This window comes from Arachis hypogaea, chromosome 3 (genome assembly GCF_003086295.3).
Source record: "Arachis hypogaea cultivar Tifrunner chromosome 3, arahy.Tifrunner.gnm2.J5K5, whole genome shotgun sequence".
Taxonomy (NCBI): Eukaryota; Viridiplantae; Streptophyta; class Magnoliopsida; order Fabales; family Fabaceae; genus Arachis; species Arachis hypogaea.
In genome coordinates, this window is record NC_092038.1 from 5,161,597 (window position 1) to 5,185,544 (window position 23,948).

General features: G+C 35.4%; 3 protein-coding genes and 1 long non-coding RNA gene across 9 annotated transcripts; 3 read left to right on the top strand and 1 right to left on the bottom strand.

The window, feature by feature from the left end:
- The first annotated feature begins 4,109 nt into the window (after positions 1 to 4,109).
- On the top strand, positions 4,110 to 9,850 carry LOC112789008 (uncharacterized). The gene is made up of 22 exons (XM_072232271.1): positions 4,110 to 4,371; positions 4,460 to 4,487; positions 4,794 to 4,948; positions 5,044 to 5,178; positions 5,278 to 5,400; positions 5,506 to 5,613; positions 5,704 to 5,781; positions 5,867 to 5,974; positions 6,072 to 6,179; positions 6,368 to 6,469; positions 6,556 to 6,588; positions 6,706 to 6,729; positions 6,962 to 7,024; positions 7,270 to 7,356; positions 7,455 to 7,499; positions 7,577 to 7,668; positions 7,745 to 7,862; positions 8,340 to 8,428; positions 8,562 to 8,646; positions 8,740 to 8,831; positions 8,990 to 9,294; positions 9,571 to 9,850. The coding sequence occupies exons 1-22, from the start codon at positions 4,339 to 4,341 to the stop codon at positions 9,600 to 9,602; spliced, it is 2,043 nt and encodes a 680-aa protein (XP_072088372.1). The 5' UTR covers positions 4,110 to 4,338; the 3' UTR covers positions 9,603 to 9,850.
- A 702-nt stretch (positions 9,851 to 10,552) lies between these two features.
- Positions 10,553 to 14,079, top strand: LOC112789009 (ammonium transporter 2 member 5). The gene is made up of 4 exons (XM_072232273.1): positions 10,553 to 10,658; positions 10,769 to 11,417; positions 11,537 to 11,822; positions 13,384 to 14,079. The coding sequence occupies exons 2-4, from the start codon at positions 10,824 to 10,826 to the stop codon at positions 13,941 to 13,943; spliced, it is 1,440 nt and encodes a 479-aa protein (XP_072088374.1). The 5' UTR covers positions 10,553 to 10,658; positions 10,769 to 10,823; the 3' UTR covers positions 13,944 to 14,079.
- A 1,705-nt stretch (positions 14,080 to 15,784) lies between these two features.
- Positions 15,785 to 23,948, bottom strand: LOC112789010 (uncharacterized). Of its 6 annotated transcripts, none has more exons than XM_072232269.1 (6): positions 23,183 to 23,948; positions 22,790 to 22,830; positions 22,467 to 22,529; positions 22,245 to 22,376; positions 21,765 to 21,821; positions 18,559 to 21,593 (listed from the first exon to the last, which is right to left on the bottom strand). In XM_072232269.1, exons 3-6 carry the CDS (start codon positions 22,523 to 22,525, stop codon positions 21,575 to 21,577), a joined length of 267 nt encoding a protein of 88 aa, XP_072088370.1. In that variant the 5' UTR covers positions 22,526 to 22,529; positions 22,790 to 22,830; positions 23,183 to 23,948; the 3' UTR covers positions 18,559 to 21,574. The 6 variants fall into 6 exon arrangements, 5 of the variants coding, with proteins under 5 accessions (XP_072088368.1, XP_072088370.1, XP_072088369.1 ...); XM_072232268.1 differs by having other exon boundaries at positions 22,790 to 22,919; XR_011879466.1 differs by lacking the exons at positions 22,245 to 22,376; positions 22,467 to 22,529; positions 22,790 to 22,830 and adding exons at positions 15,785 to 16,041; positions 16,139 to 16,198 and having other exon boundaries at positions 21,008 to 21,593.
- On the top strand, positions 17,021 to 19,013 carry LOC140183698 (uncharacterized). Its single transcript, XR_011879467.1, has 3 exons — positions 17,021 to 17,637; positions 17,946 to 18,029; positions 18,560 to 19,013. It is a non-coding gene; the product is annotated as an uncharacterized lncRNA (long non-coding RNA).

A 23,948-nucleotide genomic window follows, 5' to 3' on the forward strand; every position in this document is an offset into this window, starting at 1 on the left:
AATCATATTCTCTTTCGCATATTGCTCATTTATTTGCATTTGACAAATGTCCTTTCAAGGACCATCTCTAATAAGGAGCGTCTGAGTGCATAGCATCTGATTCGGATCGAGGTTATTACACGAGCATACCACCTTTTTTCAAAGCGTACAATCTTCTTTAAAAAACATTCACCACCATTTAAACAGAAGCGCCATATTTTGAACAAATGCATCACCCATCCTAAACTTTTTAGCTTTTTAGGTGCATGTACTACTTCTATTTAACTTGAGTAATCCTAGGTTTACCATCCTCCTTACCCCAAAAAAATCTTTTCTGTAATTAAATTTTCTGCAACCATCTTCATCATCTTATACAAACTAAGATAATAAACTGGCAATTATTAAGAATAGATTTTATAAGAACCAATTTACCAGCTTTATTTAACATCTTAGCTTTTCATAGACTAAACTTCTCTTCAACTTTATCAATCACTGATTTCCATCTTTTCACAAGCCGTGGATTCACCCTTAGATTGATACCAAGGTATTTCACTTTGTACCCCAAAACACCACACATCTGATATACCCAATCTGACTCACAATTAACCAGAATCAAGCTAGATTTCTCAAAGTTGATACTTAACCCAGACATCAATTCAAAACATCGAAGAAGCCTCTTATAGTTTCGCACAGTTTCCTCTCCAGGGAGAAGAATAATATAGTGTCATCTACAAATTGGAAATGAAACAACTCTATATTATCCCTCCCTACCAGTAATGGGGAAATGCACCATTTCGAATTGCCTCTCCTATCATTTTGTACAAAGCATAAACAACAAGAACAAAGAGAAATGGAGACAAAGGATCTTCTTGTCTCAAATCCTTTTCCATCCTAAAGGACTTCGTCGGTGACCATTATTTATCAGTACTGACATTGATGCAGTAACTACACATTCCCTAATTCACTCCTTTCATCTCTGACCAAAACTCATCTTAGCTAAAACAATATCTACAAAGCTTCACTTAACTCTGTCATACATTTTTTGGAAATCTAACTTAATAATTGCAGAAGTTTTTTTTCTCAACTTTAGCCACTCAACAGTCTCACAGGCTATCAAAGTCCCATCATGTATTTTTCCATCTTTCACAAAAGCACTATGCGTCTTCCCGACTAATCATGGCATTATCCTTCTCAACCTCCTAAACAACACTTTAGATATCACCTTATATACATAGCCAACCATACTAATATGTTGCAAGTCTTTAATCTCCTTTGCTCTAACAAATTTCGGTGCCAAAGTCACCCATATAACGTTTGAATCCTTTGGTAGCTTAGCTGTCTCAAAGAAACTCATCATAGTGAACTCATCTCTAATCTCTTCCCAACACTTCTTAATTAAATCCATATTGTAATCATCACTACCCCATGCCTTAGTTGATTCGCAATTCCATACTACCTCCTCCACTTCAACTGATGGCAACACCTCTATAGATATAGATTCTTCCTCATTGATCTGACTGACTAGTCCATCACGAAAACCAATTCTAGAAAAAACTTTTTGATGGTACAAACTCTTGTAAAAACCCCTAATTACAACCTTGATCATTGTTTAATTTCTTACCACCCTTCCATTTATTATCAATACATCAATTCTGTTATTTCTTGCCTGTTAAATATACTACAAAGCAAAGTATTATGCGATTTCAAATTTTCACTATCTATAACAAGTTAGATCAATAATATAATATTCGTTCAGAAGATATGCTCCCTACTGAAAATTTTTTGACAAATATTTGGACATTTTCCTTTTTCATGATTGAGTGAAATATAATGACTTCCGATATAGCTTGAACTGCATGTCTCTAAAGCTCAACGGTTAGAAAAGCAAATACGTTGTTAGCAGCAGCAACGATCTTTCTTATCTAATGGATACAACTATAATTTTTCTTCTAAGTTTGTGTGATCAAATTGACACTATTTGTCTCAATTTTATTGGGAATGGTTCAACTGAGAGAATGAAGATTCATCTTCTTGGCTGAAAAAATATTTGCAAACCTAAAGATCATTGGATTTGTGATGATGAACAAATTCTGTTTGGAAAAATCATTGGATCCCTTGTGTTTGTTAGACCTTGTGGATATTAATAATGTTGATTATTTGGTCGATTTAATAGAAATAGATGTTGCCACTGCCACTAGAGGTTGGAATTTTGATTTCCTAAGCCAAATCCTTTCTCTGGACATCTTGAGTCTTATTCATTCCTTGAGAGCCCCTCAATTGTGTTTGATGGATTGCATTGTTTGGTTTTTGGAAGCTTTAGGTCTGTTTAGCTGTAAATCTGCTTCATGAGGCTTGTGCAAGTTATGGTCGTTGGAGTTACAATAGTGTTTTTAAGCATTTTTAGAAGATGAGTATCCTCAAGATAAGTCTTTTATGTGGTTAACTAGTGATAATACTCTCCTCACACATTAGGAAGGAGTTTATGTCTAAAAATAGGAAGGAGTCAACTAGTGTCCTCAAGATAAAAACTCCTGCATATGTAACAGTTAATTCAGCACAACAAAAATTATATCGGACTTTTTTGTTAGGTCTAATAGATCCATAGGCTGTTTGTTTCTGATAACAGGACAAAATACGGACAAAACATTGATGGATAGAGACATAAAATTTTGTGTTCTGGTATTCTGTTTGGTGATAAACTAGAACAAATTATGAAAATTCAATTTATTTATTTTTTTTCATTCAAAAAATTTGAGATAAAAAATATAATTATAAAAAATTAACAAGAATAATAAAAGAAAAAATAAAAAATAAGTTGTGTCTCTTGTCAGTGTCTTTGTGTCCTTCTGTCAGGATGGACAGAAAATACACTAATTCAGTGTCTCTGATACATTGTCTCTGTCCATGTCTTTTCTGCCAAACACAATTTTGTGTCTCGCTGTCCTGTCTATGTAAACAAACGCAGCCATATGAACGGAGTGATATATATATGAGAGTTCTTTGGTATTTATGATTTTTGTGCTTAAATTTTATAAAAAATATATTTTTTCGAGTTATCTTTTTTTAAAAGATTTTATGGAAAAGTAAAAGTAATTTTATATTTAAGTATTTCATGCAAAAATATATTTTTATCTATCAATTATGTTTTGATATAACAATATAAAAATATTTTTTTGTTTATTTATTACATAAAAAACATCTTTTTTAATAGAAAAAGATCTTTTAAAAAAATGTAAATTATAGTTTCTCAAAAGATATATTTTTTTAATTTTTCTAGTGCTTTTATTTTTACTACTAGAAATTTGCCAAATACGCAAAAAATAAAAAAATATTTTTTCATTAAATTTTTTTTATCAAAATAATAGCATCCAAACAAGCACTAAAAATAAAGACAAAAAAAGATAAAATTTACTCTTTTATTTTTAAATTTTATGTCTAAAATTTAGACACAATAAAAAGCATCATATATATATATATATATATATATATATATATATATATATATATTTTAAAGAAGTTAGAAACTTAAAATATTTTTAAATAGCTCAATAAAACTCTGTGCGAAGCAAAGGATCGAGACCTTTTTTTTTTTTAATAAAACTTGGTTACACTTAATCTTTTTTTAGTTGTTTATGATTTTTTTGTTATTATAATTTTGCTATAATTCTCTGCAGATTTAGATGGGTTGCTTTTTTTTGAGTTGTTTATATATATATATATATATATATATATATATATATATATATAGCTGAATTTTGATCCGTTGATAATTAAAATATAATAATCAAATTAAAAATAACATTATTTACTTATTTTAAATAATTATTTGTATGATAAATATTAAATGTAATTACTTTTAATCATACAAATACATATATAAAATATTTTTACTTTTAGTGTTTATTAAAATTTATTCCTTAATATTAATACAAAATATAATGATTATTTATATGAATATATAAAAATAATAATTAAAAATTATCAAATTACTTAATATAATATATGATTATGTTTTAATTATAAATTTATAATTTTCTGAATATAAAAGCCACCAAGCATGTGGGCCAATATGCTGACTTGGAGGAAAAATATCTAACTCCTCTCATTTAGACAGAGTAAAACGCACAGCTTTGGCGCCAGTTGCCACAAACATTAAGCCAGTTTCAAAACCCTAACCCCCTTCGCCGAATACGCAGCGAGACGCAAGTATTTATAAACGAAGCAGCCGTAACCTTATTCACTTCTCTCTTTGCTCCAAAACCCTAAAATCCATCAGACGTAGGGTTTTGCAGAGCCTCCATAACATCTCCCTTTTTTCTTCCTCCAACTTCGCCGATTACTCTCTCTTCTGCTCCAACAATGGCCAAGACTAGCAAGAAATCAGCTTCCAAGGTATTATCTCTCTCTATCACTATATCTATTTCCTTTCAATTCGTCTATCGCGATATAACTAACGCGTTGTGTGCTCTTTTCTTTGAAGGTTGAGACTGCTCCACCTGTCAAAAAGGGTATGAAAATTCTCTCTACGTCGCTGCTTCGTCATTACGTTTTGATATTGATGGTTTTTTTTTTAAGTTTGATTTGCTGCTTTTGGTACATGGTTTATAAAGAGTTTTTTTTGTTACTTACCTCTCTAACGTGCTTAGACTTGCTTCATTGATATGTGTTGGTATGGTTAAGGCATATGAGTATTGATGTTATGAATTTGTTCACTGGAAGTTTTTTTTCTTTCATTCGTTGTCGGTATTTGGTTGGAAGTTTCGTTACTCATTGCTTTTTTGTTGGATTTCTCTCTTGACTGATTCTGATCACAGGAAAGAGGCAGGCAGATGAGGAACTTGAGAAGAAAGTTAGTTTAAAGAAACAGAAGATCGAAGAGGCTGCTCAGAAGCAAAAGAAGGAAGTGAAGGTGCAGAAGAAAAAGGAGGAAAGTAGTTCAGATGATTCTTCTTCAGATTCTGAAGATGAGGTATTGGATATGAATAAAACTAAGTTTTATGTCAGTGTAAATATTGTTGCTTTGTTTTCTTCTGCTTATTTCGTTGGTAACTGTTTTGGGATCAGAAACCTGCTACCAAAGTTGCTGTTGCTTCAAAGAAGCAGCCTGCTAAGAACGGCACTTTAAGCTCCCCTGCAAAGAAAGCCAAGCCAGCTAGTAGTTCTAGCTCTGATGATTCTGCTTCAGAGTCTGAAGATGAGGTACGGCACTGGCATTTACCATTATGACAAATTATTATTTTAGGGTGTAAAATTGTCCCATTTTGCTTGCATCTGATCTCTCTCTTTTATTTTGCTCAGAAACCTGCAGCAAAGGCTCCTCCAAAAAGTCAGGCTGCAAAAAATGTTGCTCCAGCAAAGAAAGTCAAGCCAGCTTCCTCTTCAAGTTCTGAATCCTCAGATGATGACTCTGATGACGACGAAGTGAGTAAATCTTAAGGGATTGTAAAACAGTACCCCATGTTAACCATTGATATATGTTTTATTGTTAGCTAGGATGCCTATTTATTTGTCTTTCTTTGTTCAAAGGTGCCCAAATCCAAGGTGCTGCCTGCTGTGGTTAAGAATGGATCTGCTTCTGCAAAGAAACCAAATGAAAGCTCTGAGTCTGAGGACAGCAGCTCTGGGGAGGAAAATGTAAACAAAAAACTCTCTTAACATATCTGTTCTATGATTATCTTTTTCTTGGATAAAATAATTAAGGAATTGGATGTTGGAATCATCCAGAAAGCAAAATCAAGCAAAAAGGTGCCTGCTAAGAAGGTTGAATCAGAGTCATCCTCTGATAGTAGCTCTGATGAAGAAGTACGTCTTATTATTTTTATTATGTCCCATGCTCTAATTATTCTTTTAATGCACTCTGATGCTCATGTATAAATTGTTGTTCCAGGATGAGAAAAAACCAGTAGCCAAATCATCTGCAGTTCCAAGTAAGAAAGTTGAGACAACTGAAACTTCAGATGATGATTCAAGTGAAAGCTCTGATGATGAAGAAAATGTAACTTTGTGTACACAGTCTTTACTCTTTAGGGGATAAACCTGTTCACTTGTTGTAAATAACTTTTGGAATGTATTGTATCATTTATGTCATTTAGGGTGCAAAACCTACTGCAAATGCGGCTTCCAAGCCTTCTGCTATAGCTAAGAAGAACGATGACAGTGACAGTTCAGATTCTGATGATAGCAGCTCCGAAGATGAGAAGGTAAATATTGTAGTTTGTTGATTGTTTTTAATAAATTCTTTGTTGTCCTTTTGAGTTGAAGCTCCCTTTTGTACTACGTGCTCTCAAAATGTGCTTAATTACATTTTTTTATCCCTAACTTGGTTGGTATTTGTAGTAAGGTACCGTTGTATCATTGTATGACAATAGTTAACCTTTTGGTGTTACAGAAAACTGCTCCCAAGACTGTTTCCAATGCCAAGTCAGTACCCGTGCCAAAGCCTGCCAAGAAGTCTAGTAATTCTAGTGAGAGTGAGTCGGATGAGGAAGAGGTTAGTTGGTTTATTCTTGATTTACATATATACTTGTTAATGTTTTGTCCTTTTACATTAAATGTGTTTTCAATCTGAATTTACAGGACTCATCTGATAGTGAATCTGAAGATGAAAAGGTGTGTTTGTGTTATCTTCTTGTACTACTGTTGTAATTTGTCTTTACCTGATTTATGTATTGCTTCACTATTATTTGAATTACTTTCTCATTTTTTATTCATTCTATATTGGTACAGAAAACTGCTAAAAGCTCCGGTCAGGTAATTCACCATATACACTTGATCTAACATTGAAGTGTATATAGATATTAGTATTAGTTTTAATTAATTTGGCATGTTTTACAAGCTTATGTTATGGATTCATGATTGTTATATTATCCTTTGTCTATTGAGAATTGTGGAAGATCATGACTGGTGATAGTATTAACTTAAAAATTTTCGTTAATAGGACAACTTTTGCTGATTGTTGAAAAGACTCACTTTTCTATTACAGGGAAAAATGGATGTTGATGAAGAAGAGAGCTCTGATGAAAGTGATGACGAGCCAAAAAAGAAGGTCTGTCTTGATATCTAGAGTTATTACTTGATCAACTTTTCTTTCTGTGCCTTAGTTTCCTACTTGTATTATGTAGTGTTAATTGCTACGGTTCTCTCTTCCATTATATTCAACTTAAATTTCTCAATTTAGATATCTGAATTATGTACTTTAAGACACGTGTTTTTTTTTTAAAAATATTTTATACTATGTGAACCATTGTTTATTATTTTGCTGTGTTCAATTTCTTTTGCTATTCACTGCAGCCTGTGAAAGTTTCAAAAGAAAGCAGTGATAGTTCAGATGACAGTGATGAGGAAGAAGAGAAACCTTCTAAAACTCCTCAGAAAAGTGTAAGCAACTCTCTTTGTATTTTAATATTGCTGTTTGAAGGCCTGTTTTGCTTTGTCTTGTGATTGTGCACTAAATGTATTTTCCTCTTGTGAAACAGGCTAAGGATGTGGAGATGGTTGATGCTGACTCAGCAAAGAAAGTTGTATGTGACTGGTCTCATTTTTTAATTCTTTTTAAATGTTCTAATATCTTTGATGGTGATATATCTTTGCTTTGCAGCCTAAAACCCCTTCTACACCTAGTGCTGCAACAGGTGGTACAAAGACACTATTTGTTGGAAACCTGTCATTTAATGTGCAACGATCTGACGTGTATGTATTGTATCTCTTATATTTCCTTGTTTATAGTGTATTCTTTTTCTTATGATGTCATCTTACTGTTGTTCAGTGAGGAGTTTTTCAAAGATTGTGGAGAAGTTGTTGATGTTCGTTTTTCTGTTGACGATACTGGGAGGTTTAAAGGCTTTGGACATGTTGAGTTTGCTACTGCAGAGGCGGCACAAAGTGTAAGCTATTGCTCCTCAAATATCTACAGAATAATGGGTTATTTGTGGTGTTTGCGTAGCTTTTGCTAGCAACATTTCTAAAACCTGTCAAATATAGTGTGTTAAAATTAAATAATTTCTTTTTGAGTACTTCTGTTGTTGGAAGTTATTGGCCCGCGTTAACTAATTATCATGTTTTTTTTATATGAAGTTAGTTTAATTGTTGTAATATCTGTTCAGTTTGCTGATTTCTTTTCTCATTCATTTTGAAGCTATTTTTTTCCCAACTACTGCCTTGCTGTTTCTATGCTGTTAACTAATTGCTATTGCTTTATTGATTTGTTTTCTCCTCCATAGTGTTGTTTGATATGTATCACTGCAATCTATTGTTTGATTACCCTCCATCCCTTTTTACTTTGAAAAGATGATGTTTAAATTATGTATTTGTTGATTTTTGGGGTTTTGTATTGATAATCCTTTTGGTTTTTGTACTTGCAGGCTCTTGAATTGAATGAGCATGAGTTGTTGAATCGTCCTGTTAGGCTTGATTTAGCTCGTGAAAGAGGTGCATATACCCCTGGTGGCAGGTAATTATTATATCATCTCCCTTCCTCCCATGCCTCATATCTACTTCTATAACCTTTTTCTCCACTCACTTTCATGCCTTGCTTCCACTTATTTCCTTCTCTTTATCCTTTGTAATACTTGTTGCAATTTCAGCAATTCCTTCCAGAAAGGTGGTCAGCGTCAATCTGGTCAAACTATATACATAAGGGGTTTTGATAAATCTCTTGGAGAAGAAGAGGTAATTTTATTTCTATCATGTTGGCTGCTGCTTCCCTTGCATGTGTTTCTTTTTGCAATTCATATTTGAATACTGCCAAAATTGTGGTTGCAGATAAGAGCTAGCCTAAATGAGCATTTTGGTTCGTGCGGGGAGATCTCGAGGGTGTCAATCCCAAAAGATTTTGAGTCTGGATGTCCTAAAGGGTTTATTTCTTCTTCAAATCCTTTTTCTTTTTCGTTTATTTTTAGTGTGAAAGATTTGCTATTTCAGTTTTTGTGCATCCTTTGTTTCTCAAGTTGGATGCTGATTGTGTTACGTGTTGCTTTGAGTTTAGCAAACTGACACCAGGTGTAATTTACAGTTTTGCCTACATGGACTTCAAGGATTCTTCTAGCATGAAGAAAGCTCTAGAACTCAATGAGACTGAACTTGCTGGTGGTTATTACCTCTCAGTTGAAGAAGCCAAACCTAGATCTGATGGCTTTGGTTCAGGTGGAAGAGGTGGCGGTCGATTTGGAGGTAGGAGTAATGAAGGTGGTCGATTTGGAGGAAGGAGTGGTGGTGGCCGATTTGGTGGTGGAAGGGGTGGTAGTGATCGAGGCAGAGGTGGTCGAGGAAGAGGTGGTGGAAGGGGTTTTGGAAATAAACCGACATTTGCTGCAGAAGGTACATGCAACAATTTCCTTCCCATTGCTCTGATTTTTTCGGACATTGATTGTTGCTTACGTTTTGAGGATTGAGAATTAAGGATTTGATGGATACTTAAGTTTCAACATTCTATAACCTAATAGTTTTCGCTGAATGAATATTGTTTATTCATATTATGTTTACCATTTTAGCTTTCGATTGATTATATGCATCAATGCAATTTGTTCTCCTCAATCTGAATGTGTTGTTTTTTTCCATGTCAATTTCTGATGATTTTGATTTTCCCGTGTTCAGGAAAAAAGACCACATTTGCCGATGACGACTAGAGTGGTGGATTTCGGGAAAGTTTACTATATTTAGTTACCGTAATTTATATTCAGCTGTTTTGCCCTTCAATTTTGTTTTACTAAGATGAATTCGTTAAAATCCAGTGTACCGAAAAAGTTTTAAGTGGTGGTCCAGTACCTGTCTGATTAAATTTTTGTATGCTTGCGTTATCCCGATTAGTCATGTAGACAACTCTTTATTATATAATTATAATATTTTTAATGACAATATTTCATGTTGAGGAAAACTGTAGTGCCCATTTTTTCAGTTTGTGTGTTTAGTTTATTCGAGGAATAATTGGTAATAAATAATGTTTTGATTTTGCCATGTTAAAATCGGCTGATACTTTTGTTGAATCATCCTAGAGTTGTTTTAATAATGTAAGTTTCCCATAGTAAAGTCATCCCAATATATTTGCATCTTTCGATAGGATAAATTACCAAATTCCAAAAGTTTATGATAATTAATAATGAAATTTTAGTGATGCAAGATTCAGTACTACCAGTACACAGATTCTTGCCTTTACTTTAGCAATATACAAGCATAATTGCTTGCACCCTTTCAAAACCCTCCACAGTTGTGCGTCAAGACAAAATGCGAATTCGTTTATTCACAAGGTTAAATTCCAGTTGTGGTCTTTCAGCTACTCCATAGTCCATATTGGATTCCCTTGCCATTTTTTTCCCCATGTCAAGTGAACTTATATTCGCGTGACATTATCTATTCAGTATTCATCCTTTAAAAAGGATTAGTGATCATAAAAAATTTAGAAGGATAAAAGGATTTTTTCTTCTCAAATTGTACCTTTTAAAATGTCTTTAGAACAATAATAAGACTCAATATTTAAATGGTGTACCTCGACGTCTTTCAGCTTTGTGATTGGCAGAGAGTGCCAAAACCGCCAAGAAATAAAGGAAATCTATAAAATGATGAGCATTGGAGATGCCGTTAATAACAAAAGCACTTGTAATACCCGTCATCAATGTATAGAAAAATATTATTAAGAACGAAGTGGCCTAAGACAATGTAACAACCTTGGACAAAAAATGAAACAGGTTACAGCTATGTCGAGAGAATCAAAAGCAATTAAACAAAGTCCTTCAATTTATATAAAGCACCATATTACACCTCTAAAACTTCCCATTCATTCTCTTTTCCTTTCCAGATAAACAAAGTATACTAACAAGATAGGAGGAAATATATAGAGAACATAAAAAAACATGGCAGCCACATTGCCTTCGAACATCATGCCATCCCCTTCGAGTCCTGATTGGTTGAACAAAGCCGACAATGCGTGGCAACTCGTCGCGGCAACACTCGTCGGCCTTCAAAGTGTTCCTGGACTCATAATCTTGTATGGAGGAGCAGTGAAGAAAAAATGGGCAGTGAACTCAGCGTTCATGTGCTTGTATGCATTTGCATGTGTCTTCTTCTGTTGGATTGTATGGGGTTATAGAATGTCCTTTGGTGATAAGCTTGCACCATTTTGGGGTAAAGCTGCGGTTGCACTTGATGAAAAGTACCTTTTTGACCCTGCATTTTCAGGGATGTTCCCAAATGCAACAATGGTGTATTTCCAGGGTGTGTTTGCAGCCATAACATTGATTTTGATAGCTGGTGCTTTGTTGGGAAGAATGAACTTTTATGCATGGATGGCTTTTGTGCCTCTTTGGCTCACTTTCTCATACACCTTCACTGCATTCAGTATATGGAGTCCAAATGGGTTCTTGTTCAAGCTTGGGATAATTGATTACTCTGGTGGATATGTTATTCATTTGTCTTCTGGTGTTGCTGGATTCACTGCTGCTTATTGGGTAAGCAATATATGATCATAAGACACAAGAGTGTTTATATGAATATCTTTATATAAAGATAATAGTTAAGATGCTGATATATACATGAATATGATTAACAAATAATGCTTGTTACGCAGGTTGGACCACGTCTTAACAAGGATAGAGAAAGGTTTCCTCCAAACAACATCCTACTGATGTTGGCTGGGGCTGGTTTACTCTGGATGGGGTGGACCGGCTTCAATGGCGGCGACCCCTACTCAGTAGGCCTGGATTCCTCCCTGGCTGTGTTGAACACTCATGCTTGCACTGCCACCAGCTTGCTCACTTGGGTCATTCTTGATGTCATCTTCTTCCGCAAACCCTCCGTCATTGGTGCTGTTCAAGGCATGATCACCGGCTTGGTCTGCATTACCCCTGCCGCAGGTTCGTAGGCTATTGGGAAATAGCAGAATCTACTTTTTTTTTTTTTTACTTTTGGATGTCATAATTTATGTGTTTGGCATTATTTAAAAAAAACTTTTAATTTTTCGAAAAGTTAATTTGCAGTTTTTTGAAGAAGTAGAAATATATGACTTCTTGCTCATCGAGAAGTCATTCTACCACTTACTTAAAAAAAATTAATTTTAAAACAAAAAAATCTACTTTCCTTCTTGACTCTATGAAAAATACTGACCCTTCATCATCATTTTCACACAAGGTCTGCTAGAAGCACTGGCCTTCCACCATCATTCTCACGCAATGTTCCAAGTCTCACCATTTTTACATAACATCTGATGGAAGTATTGATACTCCATATTTTCAGACAATATTACATCTGAACAACTGACTGCATATATTCCTTTTAAATTTTTTTTATCATTTTATCACTATTTTTTATTATTAAATTTGTATTCAAGTGTGGTATGAAATTTCAGTTTTAATTTTATTTTTTTCATATGTAATTTTATAGCTTATTAGTATTTTCATAGTTAATTATAACAAGTTCTTGACCTCAATAAAGGAGAAGAGAGTTCTAATAGGAGTAAAAAGAAAAAATAAAAAACAGCAATAAAATATACATTGACACCGCATTTTATATTTATTTTTTATTTTCACCTATCATATCATACACAATATTAGTGATTAGGTTATGTAAAATCAACATTCAATATTAGAAAGTATTTGTTATCATGGTTATTTTAATATTCATTCTCTTTTATAAAAAAATTTATTTTTTGAGTTATTTATCCAAACGCTACAACTTCAAAATAAGTACTTTTATAACTAAAAATTCAAATACAAAATAACTTATTTATATGCTGCTTTTAATAAAAGTTCTTATGTTTTAAGCTCATTTTCCAAAAGAACTTATTTAAGTTATTTACCCAAACTGGGCCTAGTTCTTAAAAGTAAAAACTCAAGGGTAGTCAAGTCAACTTCATGTGAAGTTGATAGTTGAGAGAGTTAAATAATTTGACTGATTTGACTAAATCTTTATCTAACGACTCTCAATAATCAAGTGAAGTTAGACTGCACCTGAATTTTTACTATACTTAAAATTTTTTAATATTATAATTTTAAATAAGTCAATCAATTTTAAATATTTTTACTAGATCATATTATATTATGATTTAAATTTTATTACAATTTCATATTTAGAGCATTAGAATATTCAATTTTAGTTTAATTATATTTTGGATCCTAGCAAATGTCATATTAGTACTTATGATACTATATATCATGAATAATGGTCACTCCAATATTTTAGTTTGAATTCAATTTAAATTTTATACAAAGTAATAAAATGTAATTCGTTATTCACCAAAGTGAAACCGTTTCTTTACATGAAAATTGATCACATTTCATCAATCATCTCTAATCTATTTCGAAATTTTGAACCACCAAAAGCATTTTATTAGAGTTCCTCTTAGTGAATCTAAGTGCTTTATAGAAATTGAAAGTGATGATGAAAAGACAATTGTTGTATGTTGATTTTGTTGATTAGGAGTTGTGCAAGGATGGGCAGCAATTCTAATGGGGATGCTATCAGGCTCAATTCCATGGTTCACAATGATGGTAGTTCACAAGAGATCAAAGCTTCTCCAAAAGGTGGATGACACAATGGCAGTGTTGCACACTCATGCCATTGCAGGAACCCTTGGAGGAGTCCTTTCAGGCCTATTTGCTGTGCCAAAGCTCAACTTCTTGTTCTATGGTTCTTACAACAAATATGTTGGACTCTTCTATGGCCTCAAAATGGGAATGAGCAAAACAGGGTTTAGACAAATATGGATTCAGTTGGTTGGGATTTTCTTTGTCGTCACATTGAATGTCATTAGCACAAGCTTGATATGCCTGTTGATTAGGATGTTTATTCCTCTGAGGATGTCTGAGGAAGACATGGAGATTGGTGATGAAGCTGCCCATGGTGAAGAGGCTTATGCTATATGGGGTCAAGGTGATAAGCTTGAGAATGCAAGCTCTAAGTATGCAAGTTCAATGTATGATGATGTTGAAGCAGCCACCAATAAGAAAAAGCGTAGTGGCCAAGTTGAGATGATGTAGAGAGAGATACTAGTTAGTAGTATATGGAATAAATAGAGCTAAAAAAAAGTACTAATTCATGTTCATTGGAACTACTGTAATTTCTGTCGAGTTATAGATTCTCCTTTCCTCTCTTAGTTCATTTTCCTCACAAAAATGTGCCTGCATGTTTTTTTTTGTTGTTGGTAGTATTACAACCTATTAATTAGTATAAATGGCATTTCTTATTTCATACTAATTAATACCGGTTAAAAAAAGTTTTAGCATTAGCAACTATAATCATCTAAAAAAAGTACGATGATGTGAAAAACCCTACATGATGCAAAAGCCTTGGTCCAAGTGTGCTGCAAGTGATGATGTGACGTTGATGAAGCAGCGTTAAAAGTATAAAAATAAATAATTATTAAATATTTAAAATTTATTATAAAAAATAAATTTGACAAAAATTAGATACCAAATTATATATAAACTAATATCTCAAATAGGTCTCCAAAAATTTGGCCGTCCGACAGATTTGTCCCTCAAAAAAATTAACTAAGTCTTTAGTCCCTGAAATTATTAAATATATGCCATGTACATCCCTGATTCAGGTTTAGCCGGTTAATCAATGCAAACACTCTCTCTTACGTGGAGGTGATCAGTGTCACGTGTCAGGTTAAAGGCTACGCGTCGCTTTCAGGACACATTAGTCCATGCACACGTGGCCAAAACGACGTCGTTTAAGGACTTCTTCAAATGACGTCGTTTTGAGTGAGACAGATTAGTCCCCAAGCTTTCTCATGTCAATGTTATAAAATGGCAGCATTGTGAGAGGTGCAATACGTCGCTGTTTCAAAAGGGGATCATAATAAAATTAGGTCTTTATCTTTAACCCATGTCTCTTTGTCTCCAACCCATGTATCTTAGTATGTGAGAGAGAGTTTTTGGCTTCAAAGAAGGTGATGGCGAGTGGAGGCAACACGTCAGTTGGTGGTCAGAGAACTATCGATGATGTCTTCAGTGTTGACAGCGGTTCGACTGGCTTCCGAAAGGGGCGACTTAGAAGAGGAGAACATCCTAAGTGTAAGTGCAGGACATATGCTGTAATATCCAGGTCTCGCACAGCAGAAAACCCAAATAGGCTGTTCTTTGGTTATCCTCACTTCAAGGTACTTTAGAGTGGTGGATTTTTGTGGTGCTATAGTTTTGATAATTGGGGACTATGACTAATGTTATGATTTTTGTTTTGTTATTCTGATTGCAGGAAAAACAAAGTTATTGTGATTTTTTGTATAGTTTGATGAGATTTTTGGGTATCTGGTGGATGATGTAGTTGAAAGCAGTAAATTAGCCTCTGTGGAGACATGCATGGGTGAAGAATTTGGTGTAGGGTTGAATCATAGCTTGGAGGAGACAGTGAAACAATTGGAAGAGATGTTAATAAAGAGCAATGAAGATAGTTTGAAACTCAAGAAAGATAGAGTTTTCAGGTTGTTTAGTAGTGTGATAATAAGTGCACTTATAGTTATGATTTTGTTTTGTATCTATGTGGTGGTTATTTAAACAATTAGCATTGTATGTTTGTTGAACAAATATTGTATTTGAATGGCTCATTTTAGTTAAATGAACATTAGAGGTTGACAATGATGCTAAATTGAATCTAGTCTATATCCAAATCAGAGTATGCAAAGTAACTTGACCAAATGGATATTACAAAATATAGTATACAATCCAAACTAGAATATTCAAATATCATGCATCAAAATATTAACATAAAGTAGCATCAACATAAAGTATGCATATAAGTAGTATCAAAATGTTAACAAACTAAATAAGGTCTATTTCCTTCTACACACACTGATGTAAAGTGGTAACACAAAAAGTATTAAAAGTGGAGGTCTATTTTCTTCAAAATAATAAACAAGGTCTTGTCCCTTTCACAATAAAATTCAAGAAAGCATTATTTCTTCTTAGAGAGGTTCAATCTAGGAGTTGGAATAAATTTGAACATTCTGGAGATTGTGCCACTACTTGCAGCTGCTATTGTCTAAGCACTCACACTTTCCTGACTCTTGGGCCTAATTATTGTCTGCTTTAGGCATCTGAAAGGTTGCTAAGGCTAAGGCTGAGTTTGTCTTTCCTGATAGAATTGTAAACAATTATGAGTATTCTAACATAAGATATTAGTATCTAGTGTTTAGGAATTAATAGTGAAACACATTATCAAACATACTTACAGTTGCAGCATTTACACTCATTCCAACATCTGGTACAGTAGCATTTGTTGGTGCCTCATACTGAGTAACCTCATACATGAGCAAATTTATTAGGACAATTAAATCCTTTATGATGTATGTTATAAGTTAAATAGATCCTGTAGAATTTATACGATAAGTCAAACAGGTCCCTAATTAATAATATGATATGTCAGGTTGGTCCCTATAACAGAGTAACTAATTACTGTAAAAAAATTGAATCCTAAACATGTCATCACAGATCTCAAGCTGCACAATATATCACATTTAGTATAACAAGGTAAGCGTTAATCATGAATACCTGAGTTACGGGTGCTGATTGAGAAACCTGAACCTCTTCTTGTGTTGCAAATGACTTTTTCTTGGATTTTCCCTTGATTTTTCCTTTAGGATTAGTCTCAGCCTTAGGAGCTCCCTTGCAGGTCTTAGCATTGTGGCCGAACTCTCCACATTTTTCACATGTGACTCTGAAGGTCTTTTTTTGCCTTAGTACCCTATGGTCCATTTTCCACTGGATCTGGTCTCCTTCTCTTTATTAGACGCCCTATTGGCCTCTTAATCTTGGGAGGGATTGAGCTTATTTCTCTAGACTTCTCCCAATACTCTTCACTGTTGACAGGGCTAATGGAATGACCATATTAGGGGTGTTCAAAACCGATCCGGACCGAACTAAACTGAGGAACCGAACCGAAAAAACCGAAAACCGAATTAACCGATAATCGAAAAAACCGAAAAAAATTGATTTTGCTGTTTTTTGTTCGGTTCGGTTCGGTTTTCGGTTTTGCATTTGAAAACCCTAACCGAACCGAACCGAACCGGTTAGTAAAAAAACCCTAAACGTAAACGTTACTAACCCACCCCCACACGCGTGACACGCCCACACCCCCCCTTTCCCCCCTTCAATCGAAACTGCGCGACAGCCCCACCCCACCCCCCAAACGAAACTGCGTCTACCCTAACCCCCAAATCCACAATCCATACCCTAACCTTCAGGCTTCAGTACTCATCGCTCCCTCTTCTCCAAATCTCCACACCTGCCGGCTGCCGACCTGCGCCCAGCCAGCCAGCCACCGCTCCCTCTTCAGTACTCAATACTCATCGCACCCAGCCACCCACCAGGCCACCAGCCCACCACCGCGAAGCCTTTGGCCCGTCGCACATACACACAAACGAAGCCACGCCGTCGCACTCAGTCACTCTCGCTCTCTCTTCTCCAAATCCCCAAAGCACGATGCCACCCACAGCACCACGCCGAAACCTTCCTCTTCGCGGAGACGCCACCCACAGCACCACGCCATCGCGCACGCACAGCACCACGCCGTCGCCGTTGAGACGCCACCACCCAGCGCCAGCAGTGTTTCTGGGTTCTCCCACTCAGCGCCACTATCATCAGTTCAACCCACTCCCAGCACGGCAGCACCTCCGAGTCTCCCAGTCAGCCTTCCTCCCAAGTCAACATGGAGCCCGAGCCACCGATTCAGGTAATTTGCTGTTTATTGCTGTTTACTGGTTGTTTATTGGTGGTTGTTTACTGTCAATATGGAGCCCGAGTCAATATGAACCATTTGCTGTTTACTGGTGGTTGCTGTTTAGTGTTTATTGTTGTTTATGGTTGCTATTTATTGCTGTTTAATTTGAACCATTCCAAGTCAATATGGTTGCTGTTTATTGCTGTTTAATTTGCTGGACACTGGAGTCAATCTCAACTTCCTTTTGGATTTAGATGTTTCTTGCAATTGCCTTTGGCATATTCTAATGTGTTGCGAATTGCAATTCTCGCTTGCTGCAGTTCCCCTTCTTTTGCAGTGATAGAGAATATATCATTGGTAGAAAAATTTGGGATGCTGGACAAGCTTACTGCTGCGTAACAAAGGTTTGTAAATGTTTTCTCTGCTGTCTAATAGTGTGAAATGGTGATGGCTTTATAACAAAGACTTATGATGTTGCAATTTAGCTTTCAGTTTTGTAGTTGAAAATTTGACTACTATCAAGTTTCTAGGATACTTCAGCTCAAAAGAATCACTGTCTTATTGTCATAAAAAAATTATGTTTATTCATCTTGATTATCCATTCTAGAAATATAATTTGTGTCAAAACATACCATTTTCCTTTCTCTTCCCTTGTCTGCAAATATTTACACACTAGTTTTTTATAGCTTCATCAGTACAGAAAGACTTGAAATCCATGTCACTAATATTGTGAAGTGTGCTGCCTTATTGTTTACTCAACCTCGTAGCAATATTAAAGTGAAGTTATTGGGATTCAATAAGTCATTTCCCTTGACATGGAATAGCTTGTAGCTAAAAATGATATTGATCTTATTCTTAGCTAGATATGATTTTTCATTCTTTTGGGATTGAGAATTTATATTATATTTCTAATCTCTTATATCAATTTGTTTAGGGTGTCCCTTGTCCGTCTATGCCAAGGCACAACAAACCTAAACGAGTTGATCTTTATTATTCAAGCTGGTGCATTCGTCCAAGTAAGAGGAAGCTTAAAGTTTAACTCAAAGTACTTTTTACTTATGTGTGTTGCATGTGTTAAGAAATCTTTTATGTGTCTAGATAACTACTTATTATTGAAGCTATCTGCTGTACTTTCTAAAAAGACAGCCAATACTATTATATATAGTCTGATACTTGGATGAAAAAGATTATGTTAGGAGCCCACACATTACTAAAGTACATAGAAGAAAGGATATATTAAGAAATAGATATGATGTGAACTAGATAGTAGTGGGGACAGACATATACTTGTATCCAACTTGTTCAGTTGTGTTGAACTATTAAACTTCTTTAATTGTCGTATTTGAATTCTTTTGTCGTTAAATTTCATTAGATCAAGACTTTGTTAACTATTGTGTATTTGTGTTTGTCGATTTTAATGTTATGACTTTGCAAAATAGTATGGTAATATTTTTCTTGAATTGATTAAAAAACCGAACAAACCGAACCAAACCAAACCGATTTTAATTGGTTTGGTTTGGTTCGGATGACCTTGACAAAAAAACCGAACCAAACCGAACCGCAGTTAAATTAGACGATCGGATCGGATGACTTTTCTCTCAAAAACCGAACCAAACCGCACCGCAAACACCCCTAGACCATATGTTGCTCTAAAAGCATCCATCTTCAGCCACTTGTGCACATATGTGTCTGCTCTGTCTCCCCTTTTCGCAATAACAGCCATGGCATGCACACATGGAATACCTATACGCAAGGTTCTGAAAACCGAACCGAATCAGCTGGTCGAACCGGTTCAACCAGGGACTAGTGATAAAAACGGTCCGGTCCTCTATGAAAAATTGTTAGAAGAAAAACCGTTTGAGAACCGGCGAACCGGACGGTTGGACCAGACCGATAACTGCCCGGTTCGCATTAAACCACGTTTTAATGATTTGTATTGAAAAAAAGAAAGAAAGCAGGTCTGTCGCGAACCCAAACCCCCCCAATCCTTTCTTCCCCAATCATTCGTCACTGGAGAAATCTGAAGCAAAGGGAAAAGTAGAAAACCCTAGCCCTTCGTCGCTGCCACCGTTCTCAGGTCCTCAGCGCTGCCGTCGTCCCTAGATCCTCAATGCCACTGCCTTCTTCCTCTTCCTCGTGTCCAGAACCCAGTAGCTTGGCACATCGTCTTCACTCTTCATCGTCGCTGCCGCTGTTCCCAGGTCCTCAGCGTTGCCGTTGTCCCCAGATCCTCAGTGCCGCTGCCTTCTTCCTCTTTCTCGTGTCCAAAACCCAATAGCACGGCACATCGTCTTCACTCTTCATCGTCACTGGCTTCTCGGCATGGCACCTAGGTTAGTGGCTTCTCGTCTTCATTTTCCAAGAATGTTCGGTCTTCTTCTTGGTTTGAACTTTGAAGTTCTAAAATTGCTGTTCTTCGGTCTTCTTCTTCAGTCTTCTTCAATTTTTGTTCCATTTTTCTTGTAATGTTTTGTAAATTGTAATTACCTGTTGCTGATGGATCTGTCTTGTATGATGGCTGGTTGGTGATGGCTGTAAGATTTTTGTTCAAATTTGCTAATGAATCTGTCTTGTATCTTGATTTTAATTGTTAACCACAATTTTGTTGATGGATTGATGGCTCTGTTAGTCACTTAGTCTGTTATTCTATTTTAGTGTTTTCTAATTGCTCAATGGTTCTGATAGTGTTTGGTTGTTTTATTAGTTGCTGATGGCTCCTAATTTTTTTGTTCAAATTTGCTGCTCTAATGTTTTATACTTTTACTAGTTGCTGGTTGCTGATGGCTTTGTTTGTTGCTGAATGCTGTAGAGTGTAGACAGAATTTACTCCATTTAGATATGGTGTCTTATTGATGATTTTTTTGTTTCTCTTTGTGCTGCGGCTGTTTTTAATTTTGTATCTATTTTATTAATTTCAGTTATGGCTAATAGTATTAATCAAGAAGCAATTGCTAATAACAATACATCTGTAAATAATAACTTGCCTGTTAATCTTCCTATTTCGAATGATGCTGAGATTTAATATTTAGATATATTTTTTTACTATTTAACTTTAGAGTTTGTATTTTGATAAGATCATATGGATTTGGTTGATGATATTTTATAGTGTTTTAAATTTCGAAGATATTTTAAAATTTATATTAGATTATAATTATATTTTAGGATGTTTATTTATAATTTATTTATTATTTTATTTTAAAACGGTTTTTTTGGTTGAACCACCGATTGGACCGATTGGGCCAATAAACCAGTAAACCAGTGACTAAAGCGGTTCGATGACCAGTCCGATTTTCAAAACCTTACCTATAAGTGATTATTAACAACAATTAGATATACAATTTGTCACAATAAGAATTAAAATGCATAAATTTAAGTGTTATACCTGTAAGTTGCCACATGTTACATGTACTGTTACCCAAGTGCTCTCCCAGCTTCTTCATGTGCATTTGCACCTCAAATACATGTCTGGCATCATCGCCAGTCTATTGAGCAGTCCAAAGCTTGGTGTCCTTCACAATGGCTTCCATTCTTTTTTGTTGTACAGGAGCAACTACACCAGTGTACGTGCTTAGAGCCTTTTTGTGTTGTGCCATCCTCCGCATAATATAACATTAGAGCTCCTCTAGAATTGTTAGAATAGGTTTTCTCCTATAGTTCACTATCTTGGCATTCTACACCTCTGTCATGTTATTAGTGATGTTGTCCAGCTTAGGCCAGTGGCTGAATTTTGACTTAGTCCAGCATTCTGGATCCAATTTTGCAAGGTAAGCCCATGCGTCTTCGTTCATCCTCTTCAACCTTTGCATGTTCTCATTAAACTCTGCAAATGTTGAACTTTCGGCGCATGCCCAAACCACGTTCTTAAGCTGTGTGTCCTTGTATTTATTTGTGAAATTCTTCCAAATGTGCCTAACGTAGTTTCTGTGATGTGCGTTAGGTATAACCTCCTTTAGTGCTGGCAAAAGACCCTGCATCACAGTTCAAACAGATAAAAAAATAACATGCATAAAAATCCTAAATATGAAAATAAAAAACATACTTAACAGTGATTACTATAGCAAGAATACAAAACATTAAGATAGTAAACATAACAAACACTAAGAGTTAGAACATTAAACCTATGTGATATTCAAGGATACCTTCTGTTGATCGCTGATGAAGTTCCAACCATCATTAGTGCATTGCCCAAGATCATCCTGTAACAATCCCAAAAACCATTTTCAACTTGCCTTTGTCTCACTATCAACTACTGCATACACAATCACATAAAAATAATTGTTCGCGTATTGTCTTATAGCTGACAATAATTGTCCCCCATAAAAACCCTTCAGGAAGAACCCATCTAAACCTATCAAAGGACAACATCCAGCCTTGAACCCCTTTTTGCAAGCATCTAAGCAAATATACAATTTATCAAATAACGGAGGAGATTGAGGTATGTGCTCCACTGCCAATAGTGCAGATGAACTTGCATTGCTCCTGTGTAAACATAATCTTAGTATGACAAGAATTCACTTAAATACACTCTTAATGCATACAAAGTACACATTTGAGCATGCAATTTACTTCATGCTATTCGCAATAATTTATTTATCTCAAACAAGAATTAACATAAATACACTTTGCAAGTCTGGGTCTTTTGTAGAGCTCTGATCTCTTTGTCTCCGTAATTTGGGTGAAGACCAGATTTTAGGTCAGCAGAGGTAGGATCATACCAAAACATTGCCTTGTAGCCATGGTAACCCAAGTCCCTAAAAAAGTTTTTTCAGGTTAAAGAAACATATCAAGTTAATGTCTATTGGAGAAAACTTCTTGACTTTTCCATTGATGTACACAAGTACCCCCTTATTGTCTCTAACAACGCTTCCACTGTGGTGAAATACGGGTACCACATCTTCATTCATCTAAATATAACAAAATAAAAATCTATCACAACTTAAACAAGGAACGAACATATTACAAGAACATTAAAACAGAATGCAATTTTTTAACACCGACATTGTTAACGTTATTATGAAACGGCATAACCTATATCACTTTACAACCCTGGCCTAACCTACACTAGCAACACACTATCTTTGATCTACCCTACACATGACATGTATGTTCGTCATACTTCAATCTTCACCTCCAAATTAATTCAGAAAAAAAATAGTAAACTTACCTCCAACAATAGCGATATGCACGATACACCACCGCCACCACCTAGTCGCCAACAACTTTGTCAAACCACCGTTACAGACTTTAGTCAACGTTAATGGAGTTGAGGAAGATGAATGGTTACCTTGTAAAATCTGGGTGAGGGTTTGGGGTTTCAGGTCATTTTACAGAGCCAAGGGAAAAGGATGTGCGTTTTTATCATTATTTTGAAGTATTACTCTTTTATATATATATATATATATATATATATATATATATATATATATATCATAAAATTTATCTTCTAATAATAGGACACTAACTTTGCTAGATATACCAGCCAAACTCGAGCAAACTTTTTAAATTTAAAAAAACCTAAATTAAAAAAATATAAGCCCATAGTAATTGCGCTGCACACCTTCATTTTCTTCCTCCTTTTCTTTTTCTTCTTCCTCTTCTCCGTGTGCTCGTCTACAATTCTTCTCGAGCACTCCTGGGCAGGCCCTCGTCACGCATCGCCAGGTTCCCCCTCACAAAATCCAAGAAAAAAATTCCAAAAATCTGAGAAAAAACATTTAATAACCCACACAAAAAGAAACATTCATTTACTCCCGAAGAAACATCTAAAAAATAGCTAAAAAGAGAAAAAGAATGCACACAAGTGGCATTTCTTTGTCTATGGAGCCTTTGCAATCGGCAAGGAAGGAGGTTTTGATTGTCTCTCATGATGCACACGAGGCGTGGAGGTGGGGCCGGTGGACATTCGATTGACGGTGGGCCACGCAACACAGTGATGTCGCAACAGAAGGTTTTCGGCAAGGTTGACCAGGACTTCGTAACGGTGCGGTTCGGCGGTAGGCTGCGACGCAACGATACCACTTCTAGGCCCGCTTCGTGGGGTTTGTGGTCTTGTGGACGTCGCCTTCAGTGGGAGGAGACGCGATTTCTTCCTACGATCGAGAATGATCGGCATTGGTTGGGAGAGGGGGCGCAATGGCGGAAATGGAAGGGGAGAGAGAAGGTTGTGCAGTTTTTTTTTTTCAAATGTGACTAATAGTAAAAAGTGAAAATAAGGTTAGATTTAGATAAGATTATGAGGTTTTCTTTTGTGTTATTGAGTTTTTTATTACGGCTTACATCTATTCTATTATATAAAAACCGAATTTTTACATTTAATGATAAAG